Genomic DNA, 19,789 nt, shown 5'->3' with positions numbered 1-19,789 from the left:
CAGGAACATATCTATTGTAAATAGGAATAAATGCATTACTGACTTAAAGAAAAGCAAAAATCCCCACCAACCAAACACCAGAAAAACCCCAAACCAATCCTCAGACTTAAAATAAAGGTCATTATTGCAATAACTGGCATAATGTCATGTCATTGAAACAAAACTAGAAAATCTCAATGACAGGCATTTTTTATTAATAAAATTTTAATAACCGTTTCTAATGTTCTCTTTTGAAATGCAAGTCTAAGTTAAACATTGTAATTTGTAAAGGCCTGTACACTTGTGTACTTAGAAACACTACCACATTTCCTCTGGGAAACATGTACATACAGAACACTAGTGTCATTTGGTTATCTGGCAATCTGCTTGTGTGAACCTGATAGAGGACTTGTTAATCAAAAAGCATCTCCACTAAGACACAGCTGTCAAGGACAACAGTTGTAGACAAAAGCCTCTGTAAACATACCCTGAGAAAATCAGAGCTACAGAGCTCCCGATATCAGTCAGAAATACTTCCATCAGTGCAAGATCACAAACTTTGTATCTTATTGGACCACAAAACTTTCTCTCATTTTTACTATTTAGGGGAATTAGTTCAGTGACAGTTCCACGGCACCACACTCCAGTTTCCTTACTCTTAATAAAAGTTCTAGCACCTATATGGAAGGAAATAAAAAACCAGAAAGACTAAACTCAGTATTTGTACATATTTCACACTGCAAGTATGACAGTCTGCATAATGTTCAATAGTGTCTACTTTCCTCACAGGTACTACAAGTGCTACTGCCAAAACCAAGACACAAAGACATGAAAAAACTTTTTTCAGTAGCCACTTGAAGTTTTCACCCCACACTGGTTTCTGGTCTGTGAGGCTAGAAGGTGTTTAGCTTGTATCAAGATGTAATTTCTATGAAGTTGAGAGCTATTCCATGCTTTTTCGTCAGTTTTAACACTTTAAAAAAGTGAGTAATAAATATTGTCAATGTGAGGGGCTAGAAAATAATGTTAATGATTTAGCAATGCATTATTATCTTACATTTTTATTTCCAGAATGGTTTCTATTCAGTTAGTTGTCTTTAAAAAAAAAATAAATCTATCCAATCAAAGGAAATGTTGGTTGCAGAGAGAAAGCTGATTTACTTAAGTAAAGAAAGAACTAGGCTGGACATCAAAATCTGTATACTGAAAAAGAATAATCAGTTAACAATTACCACCTAATGTTGGAAAACCTGAAGTTTACAGCCAGATGTTTCAACTGCTGGTTACTCTAAGCACTCAACTCTTTGAGGTTGAGAAGAACTGCAGAGTCTTTTTTACTTCTACCATTTGCATTTGTATGATTTGCTCTTATATAAACAGAAGTCTACTTTACCAAACAATGTGTACAATGTTTCCCCAAAAGCATTAACTGTAAATTGAGGAACATACAAGGACTATTTTACTATGTACAGGAGAGGCAGTGGGGGAGGAAGGAGAAGAGGAAAAAAATTACACTAAGACATACTGCAAGATAGTATTTTAATTTAATGTAGACCTTTGGAAATTAATAATTTACCTATTTCCAAAACGTCTGAAGGCAAGAGGTAAGAACTCCTATTACAGCAAAAGGTTTTCAATTTCTTCTCCAAAACCATTACTTTTTTCTTCTGTGAGTATCTCTGAACATAGAAGTGGCACGGATTTATAACATGGCTTACAAACACTAGCTCTGTTGAACCTAAGTAAGAAATAAAATAGATTATCAAACACTCTCCAAGTGACTCCAACTGATTATTAGACGTGATCAGGCTTATGTTGCATTAATCATTAAAATGTTACCTAAAATAGCTTCTCATCTGACTAGTCTGCTCACACTTTTTTCACATTAGTTTGTTTACTTTCTGATTAAATCCAATCTTTGGAATTACCTCCCTTGAACTACACTGTGAAACAAAAGGCTGCTTACAAAGTAGTCCCCTGAATTAAAGTAGGTATTTCAGGATTTGCATTCCCTGTTTAACATAGAAATGGGAAGCTTCTAGTAAGTAAATTAGAGAGACTGACATGATAAACACTTCCGGTATAGCTACTCAGTGATAATGCATGAATGGCCTAGAGCTAGCCAAGACATGACCCTACCTAAGGCAGTACTTCTGCATCCATAACCTTTGTATTTTGGATTTAGAATCCAAAATGCAGGTTTTGCTTTCTGAAACTACTCACCAAAGGTAGCAGATGGGCTAGAAAGTTTTAGAAGCCAAGCAACTCAATCCCTTGAGAGTATTTTACAGCACAAAACTTCTGGTAAAGATCAGATAGCATCATCTAGATCCAATGCCACCTGTGTGACTGACATGGGCAGTCAGAGCAGACAGAGGTACTTGCAGCATCCTAGAGCACTGTCATCTCTGTGTCCATCTCTGAACTACAACTGATCATGGACAGAAGATGGTAAAAAGAATCTGACACTCGAAACATTTTAAGCACATCCACATGCCTGTGCTTGGAAGTTTAGCAAACGCTGTGTCCAGAACAGGTGCAAGATTATGTTTTGGCATTTCTAGTGGAAAAGACGGTATCTGAGTAAAAAGTCAGAATGACTGGAAAGATTTCAGCTATATGTACACTTAATCTTCCGTATCACATATGGATACCATCTCCAATGACCTGATGAGTCAGCTACCTTCTCTTAAGTAGACCAGGAAAAGCATGTATTAATCTTGACTAAACTGGATCAGTGAAAGATGATACCTCAAGCCAAAAACAGAACAGGAGCTGGGTCAGTTCTGGACCACTGGAGCCAGACAATGATCCAGAAGAGATGCCTTTAAACTGAGAACATTTCTTAAACTAAATTCAATAAAAGAATCCAAATAAACCACATCTACATGAAAAGAAGTTGAGATATTTATTATTATCCATGGGATAACTAACCTGACTAGAATTAAAAACTCATAGCAAAATTACGTTTCCCATAATAAAAAAAATCCACTATTGTACAAAATACATACTTTAGCATACTACTAAACAAACAACCACATCAAGTAACTCTATGATCATGTAATCTCTCAAGATCTTGTCTCTCTGAGTGTATTTGCGAGAGATACTCGAGTACCTGGGAAGGCTCAAATATGGCAGGGCTGTGACAGCTGTGAGGTGTTCCTCAATGCAAATTCTTTGACATGTAACCACACCACACTACCTTCGGTATGGGCATCAGGAGATTTCTCTGCTAACTACTTATTTCCACAGAATTTGTTATGGACTTAAAAGTGCTCAAATTCTATAATACTCTGTTAAGTCACATTAAGAGCAGACAGTGAATTCTCTAGTTATTGGACAGGAAATTGTCAAGAGAAAGCAAGTTTTATTACTCCCAAGGTTAAAAAAAACCCAAACCAACAAAGAAAAAAACCCAAAAACCAACCAAAGACCCAAACAATTAAAAAAGCAAATTTCTTTGCTAATATTACTTTGTGTCCATCTTTTGCAGCAGTATTGTCCACATCTGCTTCTTCCTTAGTCAACTTCTTAGGTCAGTTGCTTTCTCTCCTAATGGTGCAACCCCTACTCTTCCATTTTTATTTTCACTTACTCAACAGCGAACAAAGCTCAGAACTGTACAAACTGTGCCTACAGACAGAATTACTGACTGAAGTAACTTACTTCCTCAAATAACTCTCTTTTTGTACATTTATCTGCTCACTTACAATGAAGAAAACCCAATACTAGCGGAGAGAGGACAATGGTTCAAAAATCAGTATATAAAACTACTGACCTAAGAAATGGGTCTCGCTATTCACAGCAAGCACTGCTATTGATACGTGAAATACCTGCCAGGTGTTGGGAAACACCACCAGTGTTGAATTTCTAGAAGCTGCTTGGGACTTCTTGTATTTTCCAGCTAAGCTGTTTTACGGCAAATCTTAAAAAGTTGGTACAGTATTTACATTATTACCAAGGACAACAGACCAGGAAGTGTTTTTGCAGAGCAAAATTGCTAGTGCTAAGAACGACATCTGCACTGTAAGCACCTTGCAGACTAGTTTTAACTGGAAGAAATTAAGGTGCCCCAAGTCTGCTCTTACATGTGAACAAACACATGGTTAGGTCTCCTAGTATACTCCTGATCTCAACTAGAATGCTAACATATGTCCAACTCTCCAACAAATTCCAGTGCCTGTTCTGACTGTTTAGAGGAGGGGATCCCTTCTAGCAAACTAAACTATTCACCAGATAGGGAAACCACTAACCAGCTTTGTGTTGAAAAGGGGTTTCCCTCTTGAAGAGTTTCTTCCTCTGTTCATCAGCATGATATTCTGTAGGAGACTCTGTTCATTGTTTTAGCAGAAAAGTTCAATGAATTAGGTTAGTTTTTACACGTATGTAGTAAAGCAGCAAACATAGTAAAGAGAAATTACATGTATTGCAAGGGTACTACGAAGACAAAATTCTCCTATCCAATGTGCCTGAAATAGATGGACACACAGTAAATATCTGCACATGGTCAGCCCATATGCTAATTCCAAAACTACAGAACAATAATAATTTTTTTTTTTTTTTTTTTCAGGACATGCAAAACTCTTAACACTGCAGCTTGAAGGAATCGTGTTCTCAAAAGAGCTTTATAAAGTTCAGTAAGATTCTGGAATATGTTATTTTAAACAGTTGTACCTGAGCTCCAAAATTTACTTCACCTTCATCACAGCTATATGCTACCGCAGTTACTTTCATACACCATCCCTACTGTCCCTCATCCTCCCCCAGAATAACTAACCACAGGGATTTTCTAGGTATGCTGTGGGCATTGAACACTCCAAAGCTGGGGATCTTAGTTATTCTGTGGGAGGTATCTGCCTACCCCCCCTATTATCTAAATGTAATTTCCATGTTCCAAACACCTTCAGCCCAAGTCCTGAGAACCTATTTCCTGGACACCACCTTGGTAGTATCTATCTGCTAGACTTGCTCCACTATTACAGTGACTTTAATTACTGCAGGGTCCAAAACTGGGCAAAATACTCCAGATTCAGTTTCACAAGAGCCTAACAGAGGAGAAGGATCAGTTTTCCAGGACCTGTCAGCTACACTCTTACTAATCAAGCCCAGGGAAAACCTGTCAACCTGAAGAACCCAATCGTTATTGACAGTTAACTTAGGACACTGCCCTAGGAGAAGATTCAGGAAGCCAAGGGAACTGCCAGAAAAACATCCTCCAGAAGCCAATGTCAGAAACTCCCAGGATGGCCATATTAACTAAGAATCAAAGAGAATCATCCAGGCTGACACAGGAACTTTGAGAAGAACCTGTGAGAAGTCTTTCACTAAGATAAGCTGGAAGGGGGAAAAAATCCACAACAGTACTAGCTCAAAGGAATAAAAAGTGAAGGATAAAAAAGGATAAAAAGGATAAAAGTGAAATACAGACACTATTAAAGAATTCATAGAAGCAGAGTATACAAACACACAAAATACAAACCACATAAATAACATCATGCTCAACAATGAAATACTGAAAGCATCAGGTATTAAGAAACTTACTGTCCATTTCATCTTCAAGTATCTCTTCTATTATGACATCAGGGCTGGCTGGAGACTTGGGTAGTGCAGGAATTCTCTGGTGACATACCATAGGAAGCGTTTCTTGTACTTGCAAATTTTTCACTTCTTTGTGAACACCAAGTTTATTTGCAAGCACCTGTACTTTCCTTTCTCTGCTAAGTGCTGGAAATACATTCTCTACAGATGATTGAATATGGCAGCCTGGCATTTTCTCTTTGTCATCAAGGGTAAGAGCATCTTGTCCATCATCTTTACTATATTTGAGAAAATATTTATTTGGAGTCAAATTAATATAATCCAATCTGTTTTCAGAAAAGCACACACGTCAAAGCAGAGGTTTTATTAAGAGCACAGCATGGTGTTAAGAAAATACTTCACAAAAGCTGGCTGAAATAAACTGTTTTTGAATACCAAGACAACAAAAACAGTAACATGATTTCTGAACCCTACAAAACATGGTACGTACTCTTGGACACAGCCCAGTACAAGAGCTGCCACTGCTTAAATGGTCAGAGACCACAGGTTCAGATACAACCTATTTGAAAAAAAATGACAATAATATGATAGACGATGCATGTTAAAAACAAACGGCATGTAAGGTGCTTTTGTTCTAACTGCTACTCTTCACTGTAATCTGCAGGATTTTCAAATACTAAGGTATGCAACAACCCATGCTAACTAAAATGTCCCTAACAGCAACTCCATTCCATTTTCTTGCTTTCGTCAAAGACTGGGGGGAAAATTAAATAAAAAGAATTAACAAAAAAAAGGGAAATTATAAGTTTAAAAATGAAAACTAAGGTTTTTTCTGGTTCAAGTTCATCTTAAGTAATTTCTTTTGGCATTTGACACAACCAGTATTTAGATTGTTAAGTGGAAATACTGTAAATTACAGTATTTGCTCTTCATTTTGAGATACACTTAAACATAAAGTAATTATTCTCATGCTGAAATTGTAAACATGTCTAATACATGTACCATGAACGTCTTGATGTGGTGCTCAGTGGTGAGCTTGGCAACGACAGCTTTACAGCTCTTTTCCAACCTAAATGGTTGGAATGACAGTATCATTAAAAGCCAGCCACAACTGAAAAAACACATAGTATGAAAAAATCTCGACAATTTGTGTGGTAGTATGAAATACAGTTGGGTGAAATACAAATACAATGGAAATGTCAGAACTGAAAAACTAACTGGATTGACTGGAGTGCTGATTGAAATACCAGCATCTGAAGTGTTGCTTTGTTTCATTATACTCCCAGAAACCCAAAAGCATACAGATTTTTTTTTTTAAATCTTTGTATGTCCAAAAATATTTAACCATTAGAAAAAACAGGTTAAGTTCCTGTGCCCATCCTCTTTACTGAAAAAATACTTACTGCCCTGTTGTTCCCCATTCAATCTTGCCCAGATTTTTAAACAAAGATGTAATCTTATCCATGTCTAGGAAGAACCTTAAGAGAAGAGAAAAAAAATTTACAGAAGGTGACACGAATACCTAAATCACTCCAAAAGTGAGAGATGTATTTTTCAGCACAATATTAATGAAGGGGTAAAGAGACTTAATCCACCCACTCCAGTTTCAATCTTCCACTCCTATTAATAGATCTGGTTACTCATTTACCTTCACATTCCTACTTAAAAACTCTGGCCTGTAGCTCTCTCTCTCTCATGCACAGAGTACTCTAACATTCTCTTAGTGAATTTTCACACCTATACTCAGTTTAGTTCAATTACTTTACATGAGGAAAAAGAATTCTCCAACATTCCTGAAGAACAAAACCATAACTGAAGTCCAAAATATATACTCTTTTTTTTTATTGTTACATTAATAATAACAGCTGTTGCCTTTCCCAATGAAAGCTAGCCCATCTTTCTTCCCATCCCCTGTTCCTTCAGGAATCTACCTTTCATTCAACAGTATTCTATGAACATGTCTCAACTCCTACACAGCTTCTAGCTGTGCTATTTCACAGTCAGTGTTATTTAAGAGTAGAAACAGCATGTGAGGACTTTCTACACAACCTTCATCAGATCTCCTTTTCCCTCTCTTCTGTTCAAGTCCTTAAGAAGGCTTAAAAAGTCTTCCAATGTAACCAAATTTGATTTTTTCATATTTCAGCTTGCATGTTTTGTCATGTTTTTGCCACTGTGCACTTAAAGAGGCTTCTCTGAAATTCTTATTCTCCACTGACATTATCTGCCTAACAGGCCCTACCTACCAATTCACTGAGTTTACTAAAATCTGATTTTATGGATTCCTTTATCCATATTCTAGTGTCTCAACAAACATGTGAGACGAGTCGTAATTTATTTGTCAAGCATTGGAACAGGCTGCCCAGTTAAGTGGTTGAGTCACCATCCCTGGAGACATGTGGCTGAATTGGGGTTGTTCAGCCTGGAAAACAGAAGGCTCTAGGGAGACCTTACTAGGGCCTTTCAACACTTAAAGGTGGCTTCTAAGAGGACAGACTTTTTAATAGGGTCTGCTATGAAAAGACAATGGGTTATACTTTTGAACTAGAGGAGGGTACATTCAGACTAGATATATGGAAGAAATTTTTTACAGTGAGGGTGGTGGAACACTGGCAGAGGTTGCCCAAGGAGGTGGTAGGAGCCCCATCCCTGGAAACATTTAAGATCAAGTTGGACAGGTGTCTGAGCCACCTGGTAAACTAGTTGAAGATGTTCCTGTTCAACGCACAGGGGTTGGGCTAGATGACCTTTAAAGGTCTCTTCAAAACCAAGCCATTCTGTGATTTAAAAGACACATAGACATGGCCCTTGAGGACACAGTTTAGTGGTGAACTTGGTCGTGTTAGGCTAATGGTTGTATTCAAGATCTTAAGTGTCTTCCAAACTGAATGATTTTATGACAATTTTTCACACTTTGCATACAAGTGATCAACTTTGAGCTTCATTTCTCTGTGCCAGTCACAAGCTGATGGCACACCACCACTCCACCCGCCAGACTGGTTCCATGTCCTGAAATAAAACAGGATGCCCTAGATATTCCAACCTAACCCTGTCTTCATTCTGTACTTCCTTTACTGTTCCTGAATGTGGCTTTTATACACAAGGAATACAGTACTCTGACCAGCCTCACGACCACGCTGCATAGTCAGCTGTACCGCAGCCATGACACATTTTCTTGCTCACTTCTGATATAGAAATTGTATTTGTCATTTCCAATTAGGGCACTATGGTAACTGGGATTTTCCAGAATTTCCCCTTAGTCATCAGTGCCTCAAAAAGCATTTAATTATTTCCTGAAGGTGAGAAATAGATAAATAAAAAATAAAGTTTAAAAAAGGTATTTTTTTCCCTTAATTTATTTCTGCCTTTAAGGGAAGGAGAGAAAATGTAAAAGTAGCAGTTGCCTGACTAGAATTTTTAAATGCTTATGTATTTATTGAGATAGCACATACAATTTGCTACTTTCTCCCTGCTGGCTCAGATGAAGGCTTCTGTGCATTTTTAATGATGAGCTTATATACATCCAAAATGGCAGCTTTTCAGTAAAATACAAGGGAAGCAGCTTGATTTCTGCTGTTTAACTGTTAAATGAAAACTTTTTGTAATTAAGATAACCAGTGCATCCATTTGCCTCCCAATATACCTCCTGCTTCAGTCACTTACCTTGGAGATACTTCTTCCTTCAAACTATTCACTGTTGAGAGCTCAGCATCAACTGGCAACTTTAAATTATACATAACCTGAAATAAAGAAGTAGAGTCTTAGACTTTATTATATAATAAACTGTATTATACAGGCACCTATTATTTACAATGTAACAAAGCCAGAGTATGTAATCTCTAAGAAAAAACCCCAAGAGTTTACTCATTAACAGCCAATAGCCAATTCTCTATGCCTTCTTACATTGCTAAGACCTAATGACTGGAGATTTTGTAATGTAAACAGAAGCAGGAGCCAGATTTTCCTTTTGTACAAACAGCTACTGAGAAGGTGGTATAGTTCGCTGAGAAGGCAGGAGAGCTCTGGACTCAGAAAGGCTTGAGAGACTTCTGAAGTGCTGAAATGTGGGGGGCTCCATCCCTGGAGGTGTTCAAAGGCAAGCTGGATGGATGGGGCTCTGAGCAGCCTGTTCTAGTAGAAGGTGTCCCTGCCCATGCAGGGCAGTTGAAACTCTATCATCTTTGAGGTCACTTCTAACTCTAAAAATTCTGTGATTCTGTGAAAACACTACTATTTCATTGATCAGTAGTACCATGTCACTGTTTTCCTGTCCTCTACCTGCATATGCTGTTTCAGAAAAAAGCTCTTCAAGGCAAGGACCATCTTTTCTTTTTTCACGTCAGCCACTAGACCCTAATTTGTCACCAAGACCAAATATAAACTGTGTGCGTGTGTGTGGAAGTGGGACAAAAATACTTTACTATAGAAATCTCACTACTGAAGTCAGCAAACTGAAAGACAGATCACAGAAACTTTCAATCCAAATTTGAATGTATAGATTAAAATTAATTATTTCACAGTGCAAGAATATAACTACCTGAGCAAGATCACAATAGGTTCTTACAAAAGGTGCAATTTTTATTTCTTTTGCAATCCTAATGGCACCAATCAAGCACTTTTTCTTCTCTTCAATGACTTCCTTAGCTTTTGCAATACTAGCGTTGTAGTCTTCAATGCTCTTCACTAACTCTGCACATAACTTCTTTTTCCTGTATGAAAAAATTACTTCTCTGAATAATCACTTAGCTATAGAGACTCATACTTCAACTGTAACACACAACTGCTATACTACAATACAAAGCAGATACATCTCACAGACCATTTTTCTCAAACAGTGAAAAGATAGCAGTATTTTTGAAAATTAAGAAATATAGCATCCTTGGGCTTCTATCAGCTTGAAAATTTGCAGAAAGAAAATAAATAAGTTATTCTTGCTGCTGAACTTGTCATCCACTACTGACAATACCAAAAAACCCTTATAATTTAGCTATTTCAGAAAACTGTCTGCATTAGGACTATTCTAAGTTGAGTTTTAAATTGTTTTTTTAATGAGCAGAGGCTGCATATGCTAGTTTTCCAATCATGCAAATCAGCTCCAAGATGCCACTATGTAAGGACAAAAATACTGTACAAAAATTAAAGTACTAAGAAGCACTGCTACAAGGAAGACTGCAATTTTATCTAGAATTCTTTAATCTAAACTAGAAACATCTTCTTGATAAAAACAATTTGTCCCCCCATCCTAGAAACCAGATTACTACCTTGACAGTAGAGAACTAATAAGTTCATAAAACATTCCATCTACAGTTTCTGCAACTTTGTCTCCTTCCTGCTTCACTTTCAATTCCAAGTGGTTCAGCACCTATTCAATTCAGAATTGAATCAACATGCATTTAGTATTTCATTACTCCCACATTATTTTTCTTCTTCAGAACAGAAGCAAGGGACAGTAAGCAATCAATACGCTAGCAGAAAATGACAGTAAATCACACTGCAGTTGGTATTTAAAAAAGTAAAACAGGAAAACAAGCAAATTGGAGGATAACTACATAATACAATGGAGGAAAAAACATAGCCCTTTTTTTTCTCTAACTTCTGGTCAGCTTGCATTCTCTGGATCCTCATGTCAACTGAAGTCTTTAGGTCTATGAGGCAAAACCACAGATCTTGGCCCCAGTACCTCACTTACCTTACTTGACATTCTAATGCAGCACCATTCACAGATTAACTAGAACACCAATTTATTTTTCTTCTTTTTAAATACTTGTGAGCATAAAGTAAAACAATAAAGCTTCCTCCTCTGGCTAAGCATCAGTTTTGTCACTACAGTTACATTTAATGAAAAGACTATGGGGAAAAAAAACCCTCTCAGTAATGCAACACTGCTTTGGCAGTTCTCGGTCTCTGCTGAAAAGTAGTTGGAAGACCACAACTGACTGCTGGAGTTGTTACATTAGAGCTGCTGAAATGCTGGGTTTTCACAGGGTGCTGTTCACTCACGAATTAGGTATTTAACAAAGCTTTGCTTAACTGACAGATCAGTCACAGCAACAAAACAAGTTAGAAAGGGAATGAAAAAGAGGTTTTAAGGACACTTCATGCCACACTTACTAGAATGAATTCGCTTTAAGCTTTTGGATCACTAAACACTTCTCTGTCTGGCTATCTTGGAATTCATATAAAATGTAAATTAATGGCAAAGAAATAAGTGCAAGCTTTTCCACAGCATATTTAATAGGAGTTAAAAGTTTTTAAAAAATTATTATCATTTATGAAGTACATAGGTTTCTCAGTAAAACCTGTAACAGCATTATCCAGTATTTTAGGATTCCTCATCTTCTTCATACCATGCATAAAAATGCATTACTAGATTTACAGATTTTGCATATTGTTTTCTGTTGCCCAGATAATTTCTCTTCCATCTTTAAATCCAGGGAAAGGAAAGTGGAAACTAGAAACCTAGCATAGTTGCTAGAGCAAAAGCAAATTCTGAATTTTACCCTGATCCAAGTAAACACAAGCTTAGTACTTGAAGACTGGCTTTTACATGGTTTTGCTAAATACATGGATTGACCTAGTAATTTCAATTTATGCATAGGCTCATGTACTCCTTTACAGACTTTAGTCTGTAAACTCCACATAACAGCCTGGAGTTTAAACCTGTATACAACAACCTGTATACAACAAGCACAAACAGTTCAAGAACTGAAGAGATGCCAAAAAAAGGACAGTAAAAGCATGTTTAAATAGCACGTTACCGCAAAAAAAAACAACAACCAACACAACAAAAAGCTTCAATCAAGGAATTTAATGTTTCATATTTTCACCCACCTCATCTGCATCATGTAAGTGGCCAAGATTACAAGTGGCTATGCTCAAAGTTTCATCAATATCTTCCATAGTTTTTCTGTCCTGAGGAAAGACTTGCCAATTAATATATAGTTGCTAGTATGACTAGAAGACAAAGAGAGGATATAGTCATTTGCCATTTTTATAAAGAGGCACTTGATGTGGGTCTGTAAGAATCTCTGTAACATCATCTCTGTAGAATCTGAGCAGCTCTATTGATGCAACCAGACCCAAAATACTTAGCTTTACGCTGAGAACATTTACAACCGAGTATTCCTGAAACAGGGATTCTAAATTTTTTTGTTAGATACATGCAATTTACTTGCACACACACATACACAAAAATAACATATGGAAAAACAGTACACAAGGAAAAGAAAAATAAACAGAGGAAAGAAAACATGTAAGATTGAAAGAATACTGGGAATACTGCAGCATAGATAAAATATTTAGGACCATCATTTGGGGAAAAACAAGAGAAATTAAAACAATGCAATAAACTCCAAGTGTTACGCTAATGCAAGAAAAGATAACAAAATTGTTGCATATTAATTGGTACAAAAGCAAATACACTTACAGAATACCTCATTTTGTCACTGGCACTACTAAAGTTAGTGTTAAAGAGTACAGGTACTTTGCTAAAAGCAAAATGAGAACATAATCAGCCGAGGATCCCCAAAAAGTCAGGGATGTTAACCCTGTTAGGAGTACTTCCCTATGACAACTATTCCCACTCAATTTTTAGTGGATGCTAGGAGACATAATAGGTAAAAATGTAACGGAATTTACACTGTGCCCTCTTGACTCTGGGGTTCTCTTTATGAACTATGACACAGTAATAAAAATCCTTCCACAACTCAAGGCATGGATATACTCTGGCAGTATTGCATCACTCAATACGACCTAGTCATCACCAACCACAAAATAAAGGAGTTTGAAAAAAACTTAGGAAACAAAAGTAGCAGTTAGACTAGGAAGTCAAAAGATGTGGGTTTTCACATGAGCTCATTCTCAACAACTTTCTCCAAAAAAAGAAAATATTCTGTCAACAGAAGAGATGACTATCATCAAAATATTACTTATGACCGCAAACTGAAGATACTTCAAAGATATCTTCAGGATATTTCCTGTAGTATTTCTTCAACGGTAATTTATTAAAGTTTAATATAACATCATATAGCTTTATTTCAAAAACCCCTTCAAAGAAAACCATTTTCAAACCTCAATAGGCACTGAACAAAACTACTTAAGAAGCAAAGATTGACATTTGCAAGTTATGGTTCTTTAAAGATGACTACAGGACAGTCTCCATAGATGAAAACAGGACTGGCACAGAATGTATCTTTCATTTCCACTTTATTCTGTCCTTTTAAAATATCCACAACATTAGCTCACCTTCGCAAAGCTCCTTTAAAATACCAGGTTAGAAAACTTAATAGAATGTATCAACAGAAAGCCACCTACCCAGCAACCCTGCTGCCCCAAGTGACGGCAGCCTTGCAGCTGTCTCAAATAAAATAAATAAATAAATAGAAAAGCCCTAAACCCAAATATTGTGAAGCCTCAGGTGTTTTTTTAAAAAAGCTAAATTAAAACCACATAGTTTCACAGCCAGGACAATACACTAGCCGTCCTCATCTATTTATCAGGTTGGGTTTGAGCTTCATTCACTTTATCAAGTTATTTTCTTAAAACTGTAGCTGCATGAGTCCTGTGATAAGATGGAATAACAGCACATAACTACCATGGTGCAAACTTTTCTGTTTTAAGAAGTGAAATATTAACTATGCATATACAAACTAATGAGTGAAAATATAAGGAAAAATCCGTATTGACACACCATGTCTGCTGATGGAGCTAAAGTTGGCTTCTCCCTCAGCCCACTGGTTGAAGAAACTAGGTGCGCAACATTTCCTTCAGTATTGTGACTGAAATGCCTGCAAAACAAAGCTTTAAGAAAAAAAATCTGCACATTTTAATTACTATCAAGCTTCCCACAAATACTTCAGAAACAATTAGAGTATTTCACAATCTGTCATTAAATGCATACACAGACCTATTTTTAAGATGCCAGAATTCAGTGTGATATTCTACAGACACCTTATGTTTCAAAAAGTTTCCTTTCTACTACCTGAATCTTAAAATTCATCTTTAGCAAGGCTGAACAAAACCTTAGTAGGTGGTGGTGATTTGTAGCCTCAATACAAGAAAAACGCACGACCATTAACATTCCAGGAAGAATTTTTCATTTGTTGCCCAAATATTCTCCTTCATATAGACATAAATAAAGCTGTTAAAATCTTTAGAATATGTGACTGATTATACTGAAACCATCTACTGACAACTTGTTAGAAAAGCTCTTAAATTCTGTTCTATGGTCATCCATCCCTGCTGTTCTGCAAAGTACACATGGATCTAAATAGCAGTCAAGACTCACAAAAACAGTCTGCATAAACCAGCCTGTTTACAGGAAGGAAGCACTGTGGTGTTCTTGTGATCAGTTTGCTGCTTCTGATGGACTAAGAGGATTTTGAGAACACTGCTGCAGAGTCTGACAACCTTATATTAAATTAGGAGTTTCTATTTTACCTTGGGCAATGTTAGTAAAGCACATGCATCTATCTCAGAAAATAAATTTTATCTCCCTTACAGAACAGGTATGCAGAGACCAGATTCCTTATGTAACATGTATGTAAGAATTATCTGGGCCTATTCTCAGTTGTATAAACATGAATCTCCACAGCAACAGCACTGGGGGAAAGACACCCACTTTATACCACAGGACACTGCTGCCATCTGATCTTCATAGCTGTGACTGGTTATCTAAACAAAAGGCACAAAGTAGGGTGGGGGAGGCCAGAGGAGGCACTTCTCATACCTCAGCCTGGCATTTCAGCATTCTCCCTCTGAACCCTTACAAGAGAGCTACCACAGTGTTTAAAACACTGAGTTACAAACATTTTCAAGCCACACCAATCTGTTTCTTATTGCCTTTCAACAAAATGTTATTTGACTGAAGTGTGGAGAAAGTTGTGATCTGACAGTACTAACCAGCCATACTGAGAATATATTAGAAAAACCCCAACAACTCAGCTCAAGAAAAGCAGCTGGAACTGCTTGCTCAGTCAAGTCCTTCCCCAGACTGGCATCTAAACACATAAACATCTCTCCTTCCCCAGACTGGCATCTAAACACATAAAAAACATCTAAAATTACAAACGTTTACCTTGTTAGCCTTTGTGTGTTGTCACCACACACCTCAGGTTTATAATCAGTTTTGATCTAAATTGAAAAGGAAAAGGTAGAACAAGTTCAAACTGAGGGTTAAATCCAAATCACAGTAAAAAATGTTCAATAAGCCTGTTTTCATCTTCAGTATCCACCCAACTCACTTCAATGAGACCAAGCTCCAAAGCTAATGCTGCTGAACTGAGCAACCAGACATGTAAGAAAACAGCATTGAAGTCAAAGCTCTGTAGCCATCAGTGTACCTTTGTGACAAATGACAAGTGTTCCTAGTAAAAGAATTCCTGATTTTCTGTTTGCTCTTAGTATTTTCCCACTATTATGCAAAACTTCTAAGAGATCGGAATTATAGAATTGTTTCGGTTGGAAAAGACCTTTAAGCCACTTTCCATCATTTACCAGCAGAACTGGGTAAACAGGGAGCTCTCAGTAGACTGGAGATTGGTAAACGTGACCCCCATCTACAGCCTTCCCTGGTACAACTTGAGGCCACCTTGTAACCTGGGAGAAGAGACTAACACCCACCTCACAACCTCCTTTCACGTACCTGTAGAGAGCTGTAAGGTCTCCTCTGAGCCCTTTTCTCCACGCTAAACAACCCCAGTTCCCTCAGCCACTCCAATAACGCTTGTTCTCTAGACCCTTCACCAGCTTTGTTGCCCTTCTCTGAACTCGCTCTGGCAACTCAATGTCTTTCATGTACTGAGGGGCTCAAAACTGAACACAGTACTTGAGCTGCAGCCCCACCAGTGCTGAGTAGAGAGGAAAAACTGCTGCCCTAGTCCTGCTGGCCATGCCATTCCTGATACACCAGGATGACATTGGTCTTCTAGGCCATCTGGGCATACTGCTGTCTCACTGGTCAGCTGGCTGTCAATGAGCAACCCCACATCCTGACTGCATTAGTGAACCCGATTACCTTTTTTTTTTTTAAAATGAAGTCAAATGACATGGCTTAATTTGAAAGATGACTTATTTGTGCTTTGAAATAAATGCTGAATCTTAATTTCATAACAGTAAAAAACAGAATAGCCACATCCTATCTTCTGCAAAATTATTATTTTTTTAAAGCATGTAATGTTTTTCCAAAGTATGGATTTCTGTGAAACAGAATGTCATAACAAATAAAATACTCAGAAGTTAAGCATTTTTTTAAAAATGCAGAAACAGAAATATCTAAGATCTTCATAACTGTGCAAAGTATTTTTTTTTTTTAAATAATATTTGAAGTCCTTTTATTTGGGAGCTGACAGGGAAAGTTTGCTTTGGTGGTGTTTTTTTTTAAAAGACATACTTGGCAAGTGTTTGCACTTACATGCAAGACAAGAGGGTGGAACAGAATAGACAACATGGGGCAATAATGAGAAATGCAAACTAAGCTTTCCTAAAACAAGACTTAGGACATCAGAGGCACACTGTGTAGCTACTTTGCTTAACAAGCCAGCAAAGACTTGCTGGTGAGCAGATAAAGTGCAGGCCTTTATCTCAAGAGCGTACCTGAATGTGCTTTAAGAACTTTCAACAAAAATACAAAAGATTCTGTAATATCACTATTTCAGACCACCACAGTGATTACTGAACAGAAAGCTGCGGGTCAACTTACATCTGCAGAAAAACCAAATAAATCAGTGTCTTCATCCTTCCCATCATCATGAAGTGCTGCAGAAGCAAGTGAAGAAAACACTTGGCTGCGAATATTGTTTCCTGGAAGGCATTTAATCAATGAAACAAAGAGAAATACATGAAGTCTTCTACATAAAACTATTTAGGTTGGAAAAGATCTTCAAGATCAAGTCCAACCATCAACCTAGCTCTGTCACGTTCACCACCAAACCACATACTTAAGAACTGCATCTACATAGCTTTTAACCACCTCCAGTGATGACGACTCCACCACTTCCCTGGGCAGCCTGTTCCAGTGCCTGAAAACCTTTTTTGGTGAAGAAATATTTCCTAACATCCAATCCAAATCTCCACTGGCACAACTTGAGGACATTTTTTCTTGTTCCACTGTTTGTAACTTGGGAGAAGAGACCAACACCCACCTCACTACAACCTCCTTTCAGGTAGCTGTAGATAGTGATAAGGTCTCCTCTGAGCCCTCTTCTCCAGGCTAAAAAACCCCAGTTCCCTCAGCCAGTCCTTGTAAGACTTGTGCTTCAGGTTCTTCAGCAACTTTACTGCCTTTCTGTGCACTTGCTCCAGCACCTCAATGTCCTTTTTGTAGTGAGGGGCCAAAACTGAACACAGGATTCAAGGTGCAGCCTCACCAGTGCCAAACACAGGGGGACAATCTCTTCTGTAGTCCTGGTGGCCACTCGGTTTCTGATACAAGCCAGGATCCCGTTGGCAGCCTTGGCCATCTAGGCACAATGCTGGCTCATGCACAGTATTCATGAAGTCAGTAGGAAATTGGACACCAACATTTGTAATGACAGAACTCGAAAACTAGGAATGGAAGTCCAGATTTACAGATATGGAAGTTTTCTGGGGATTACAAAAACTTACTCACATGTAACGATTAGGGCATTAACTGCATGATTAGCTATATGAGGTTGCTGCCACATTCAGGACAGGCTGAAGACTAGGCAAAAAGGTGAAAGAAAACACATTCAAATATGATACCTTTAGTACAGGAAATTGTTGGTGTTTTTTTTTTTCATAAAGCATCCATGCTTTCTATACACTCCACAGAAATTTACAACTCATGAAAAAAAAAAAGGAGGGCTTTTTTTTAAACTAACTTTTCAGTAGCTTTTCCAAGAAAAACAGCAGAAAAGAGAAAGGTATTAGCCATTCTTACTGAGTGCTGGAAATACAGTAAATAAAAAATGCATTAATCAAATCTGGCAGCCCACCTACTGTCTCAATAGACAACATAAACCATAAATTAACAGCGAATACTGCACACCACAAAAATTATGGTAATAACAGTCAAGATCCAAAAGCCTTACCTCTCACTCGCATAGCTTTTGATATATGACAGAAATTACTGCATCTCTGTTTTGATTCTGTAAAATCCTCTTCTAGTATCTGAAGACACTGCCTTCACAAGCAAAAATAAAGTTTAAACATCATAGGGGTATCAACCAAACATGAATTCTGACTTCCAGCTCTCTTGGAACTGAGCTTGCTCACTTTTTACCAAATGACATTCCGTAGAAGGTGGTGCAGGTAATTAAACAGACACACACAAATTCTGTTATCCTCCTATAACTGAGAAGTTCTACGATAATGAATTCATCATCCATAAAGGTGGTGCTAGAGCTTTTAGGTATGCAGAAGCAGCATTTAAGGTAACTAGAACCCGCATTAACAGATTGTTACATAATCGATTTAAATCACATTAAAGTTATTTAACTAAAGACATATTTAATAGTTCTACAGTGATTTATTTACCTGTAAAATAGATAGATAGATATGAGATACTGGTAGTCTTGTAACTCTGTATTTCAGAACATATCAAGATGCTTTTAAAATGTCTTTTTCCCTGAACCTCCTTGAAATGCCATCTTCCCACAGAACGCGTATTTTACCCACATACATAACATATAAAAATGGACTCACAACACAGCAAAATACAAACAGTATTTTCTACGATTCCTCAATCCTACTTCCTGACAATTATACTGTCAGAACTTAAAAAAATTAAATAGTTACTGATCTCAAAATTCACCTACCTTATAGCGTTCATTTTCCTCCTGTTAAACTCTCCATAACTGTCATCCACCAAGAGCTCTTTCTTTCCACTCATGACGGTGTCTGAGTTAAAAAAAATGAAAGCTATGGCACATTTCGTCACTGGAGCAAATACAAGCTACTGCATCATTTGATAAAGACTAAAATGAAGACACAAAATTCATAGAGAACGTATACCTGTTGTTTTCCTTTAAAAGTGTTCCAAAACCCGTAGAACACTGACCTGTTTTACTTCACCCCCACCGTCAGCACCAGGCTCCTCAGGATACCTCCCTGATCGCGTAACTCTCACTACGATTATTTCCCTTTATACCAGTTATCTCAAAGCTGTAGTTTCACACCCGGTTTGCAGCCCGCCCCGACACCTTTCCTGAGGGCCTGCTAGCTGGCTGTTTTGATTTCCCTCAGACATTCGCTTCTGCAGATTAACTTCACCCCCTACTTCCCCCCCCCGGCCGCCCGGGGCCCAGAGCCGCAG

At 37.6% G+C, this 19,789-nt stretch overlaps 1 protein-coding gene across 1 annotated transcript in view; it reads right to left on the bottom strand.

The window, feature by feature from the left end:
• Positions 1-19,366, bottom strand: part of RNF17 (ring finger protein 17) — a 45,695-nt gene extending 26,329 nt beyond the window's left edge. The window contains exons 1-14 of the mRNA XM_009999434.1: positions 19,293-19,366; positions 18,567-18,658; positions 17,216-17,316; positions 15,593-15,648; positions 14,207-14,303; positions 12,349-12,429; positions 10,779-10,879; positions 10,055-10,226; positions 9,181-9,257; positions 6,921-6,995; positions 5,521-5,795; positions 4,233-4,310; positions 1,556-1,717; positions 467-656 (exon numbers count right to left, since the gene is read on the bottom strand). Coding sequence (XP_009997736.1) covers positions 467-656; positions 1,556-1,717; positions 4,233-4,310; positions 5,521-5,795; positions 6,921-6,995; positions 9,181-9,257; positions 10,055-10,226; positions 10,779-10,879; positions 12,349-12,429; positions 14,207-14,303; positions 15,593-15,648; positions 17,216-17,316; positions 18,567-18,658; positions 19,293-19,366 — 1,631 coding nt within the window. The remainder of the gene's footprint in view (positions 1-466; positions 657-1,555; positions 1,718-4,232; positions 4,311-5,520; positions 5,796-6,920; positions 6,996-9,180; positions 9,258-10,054; positions 10,227-10,778; positions 10,880-12,348; positions 12,430-14,206; positions 14,304-15,592; positions 15,649-17,215; positions 17,317-18,566; positions 18,659-19,292) is intronic.
• Between the last annotated feature and the right edge of the window lie 423 nt (positions 19,367-19,789).

Source organism: Chaetura pelagica, unplaced genomic scaffold (genome assembly GCF_000747805.2).
Source record: "Chaetura pelagica isolate M959 unplaced genomic scaffold, ChaPel_1.0 scaffold85, whole genome shotgun sequence".
Taxonomy (NCBI): Eukaryota; Metazoa; Chordata; class Aves; order Apodiformes; family Apodidae; genus Chaetura; species Chaetura pelagica.
Note: the sequence above shows the minus strand (reverse complement) of the source record. Positions and strands in the feature narration are given on the sequence as shown.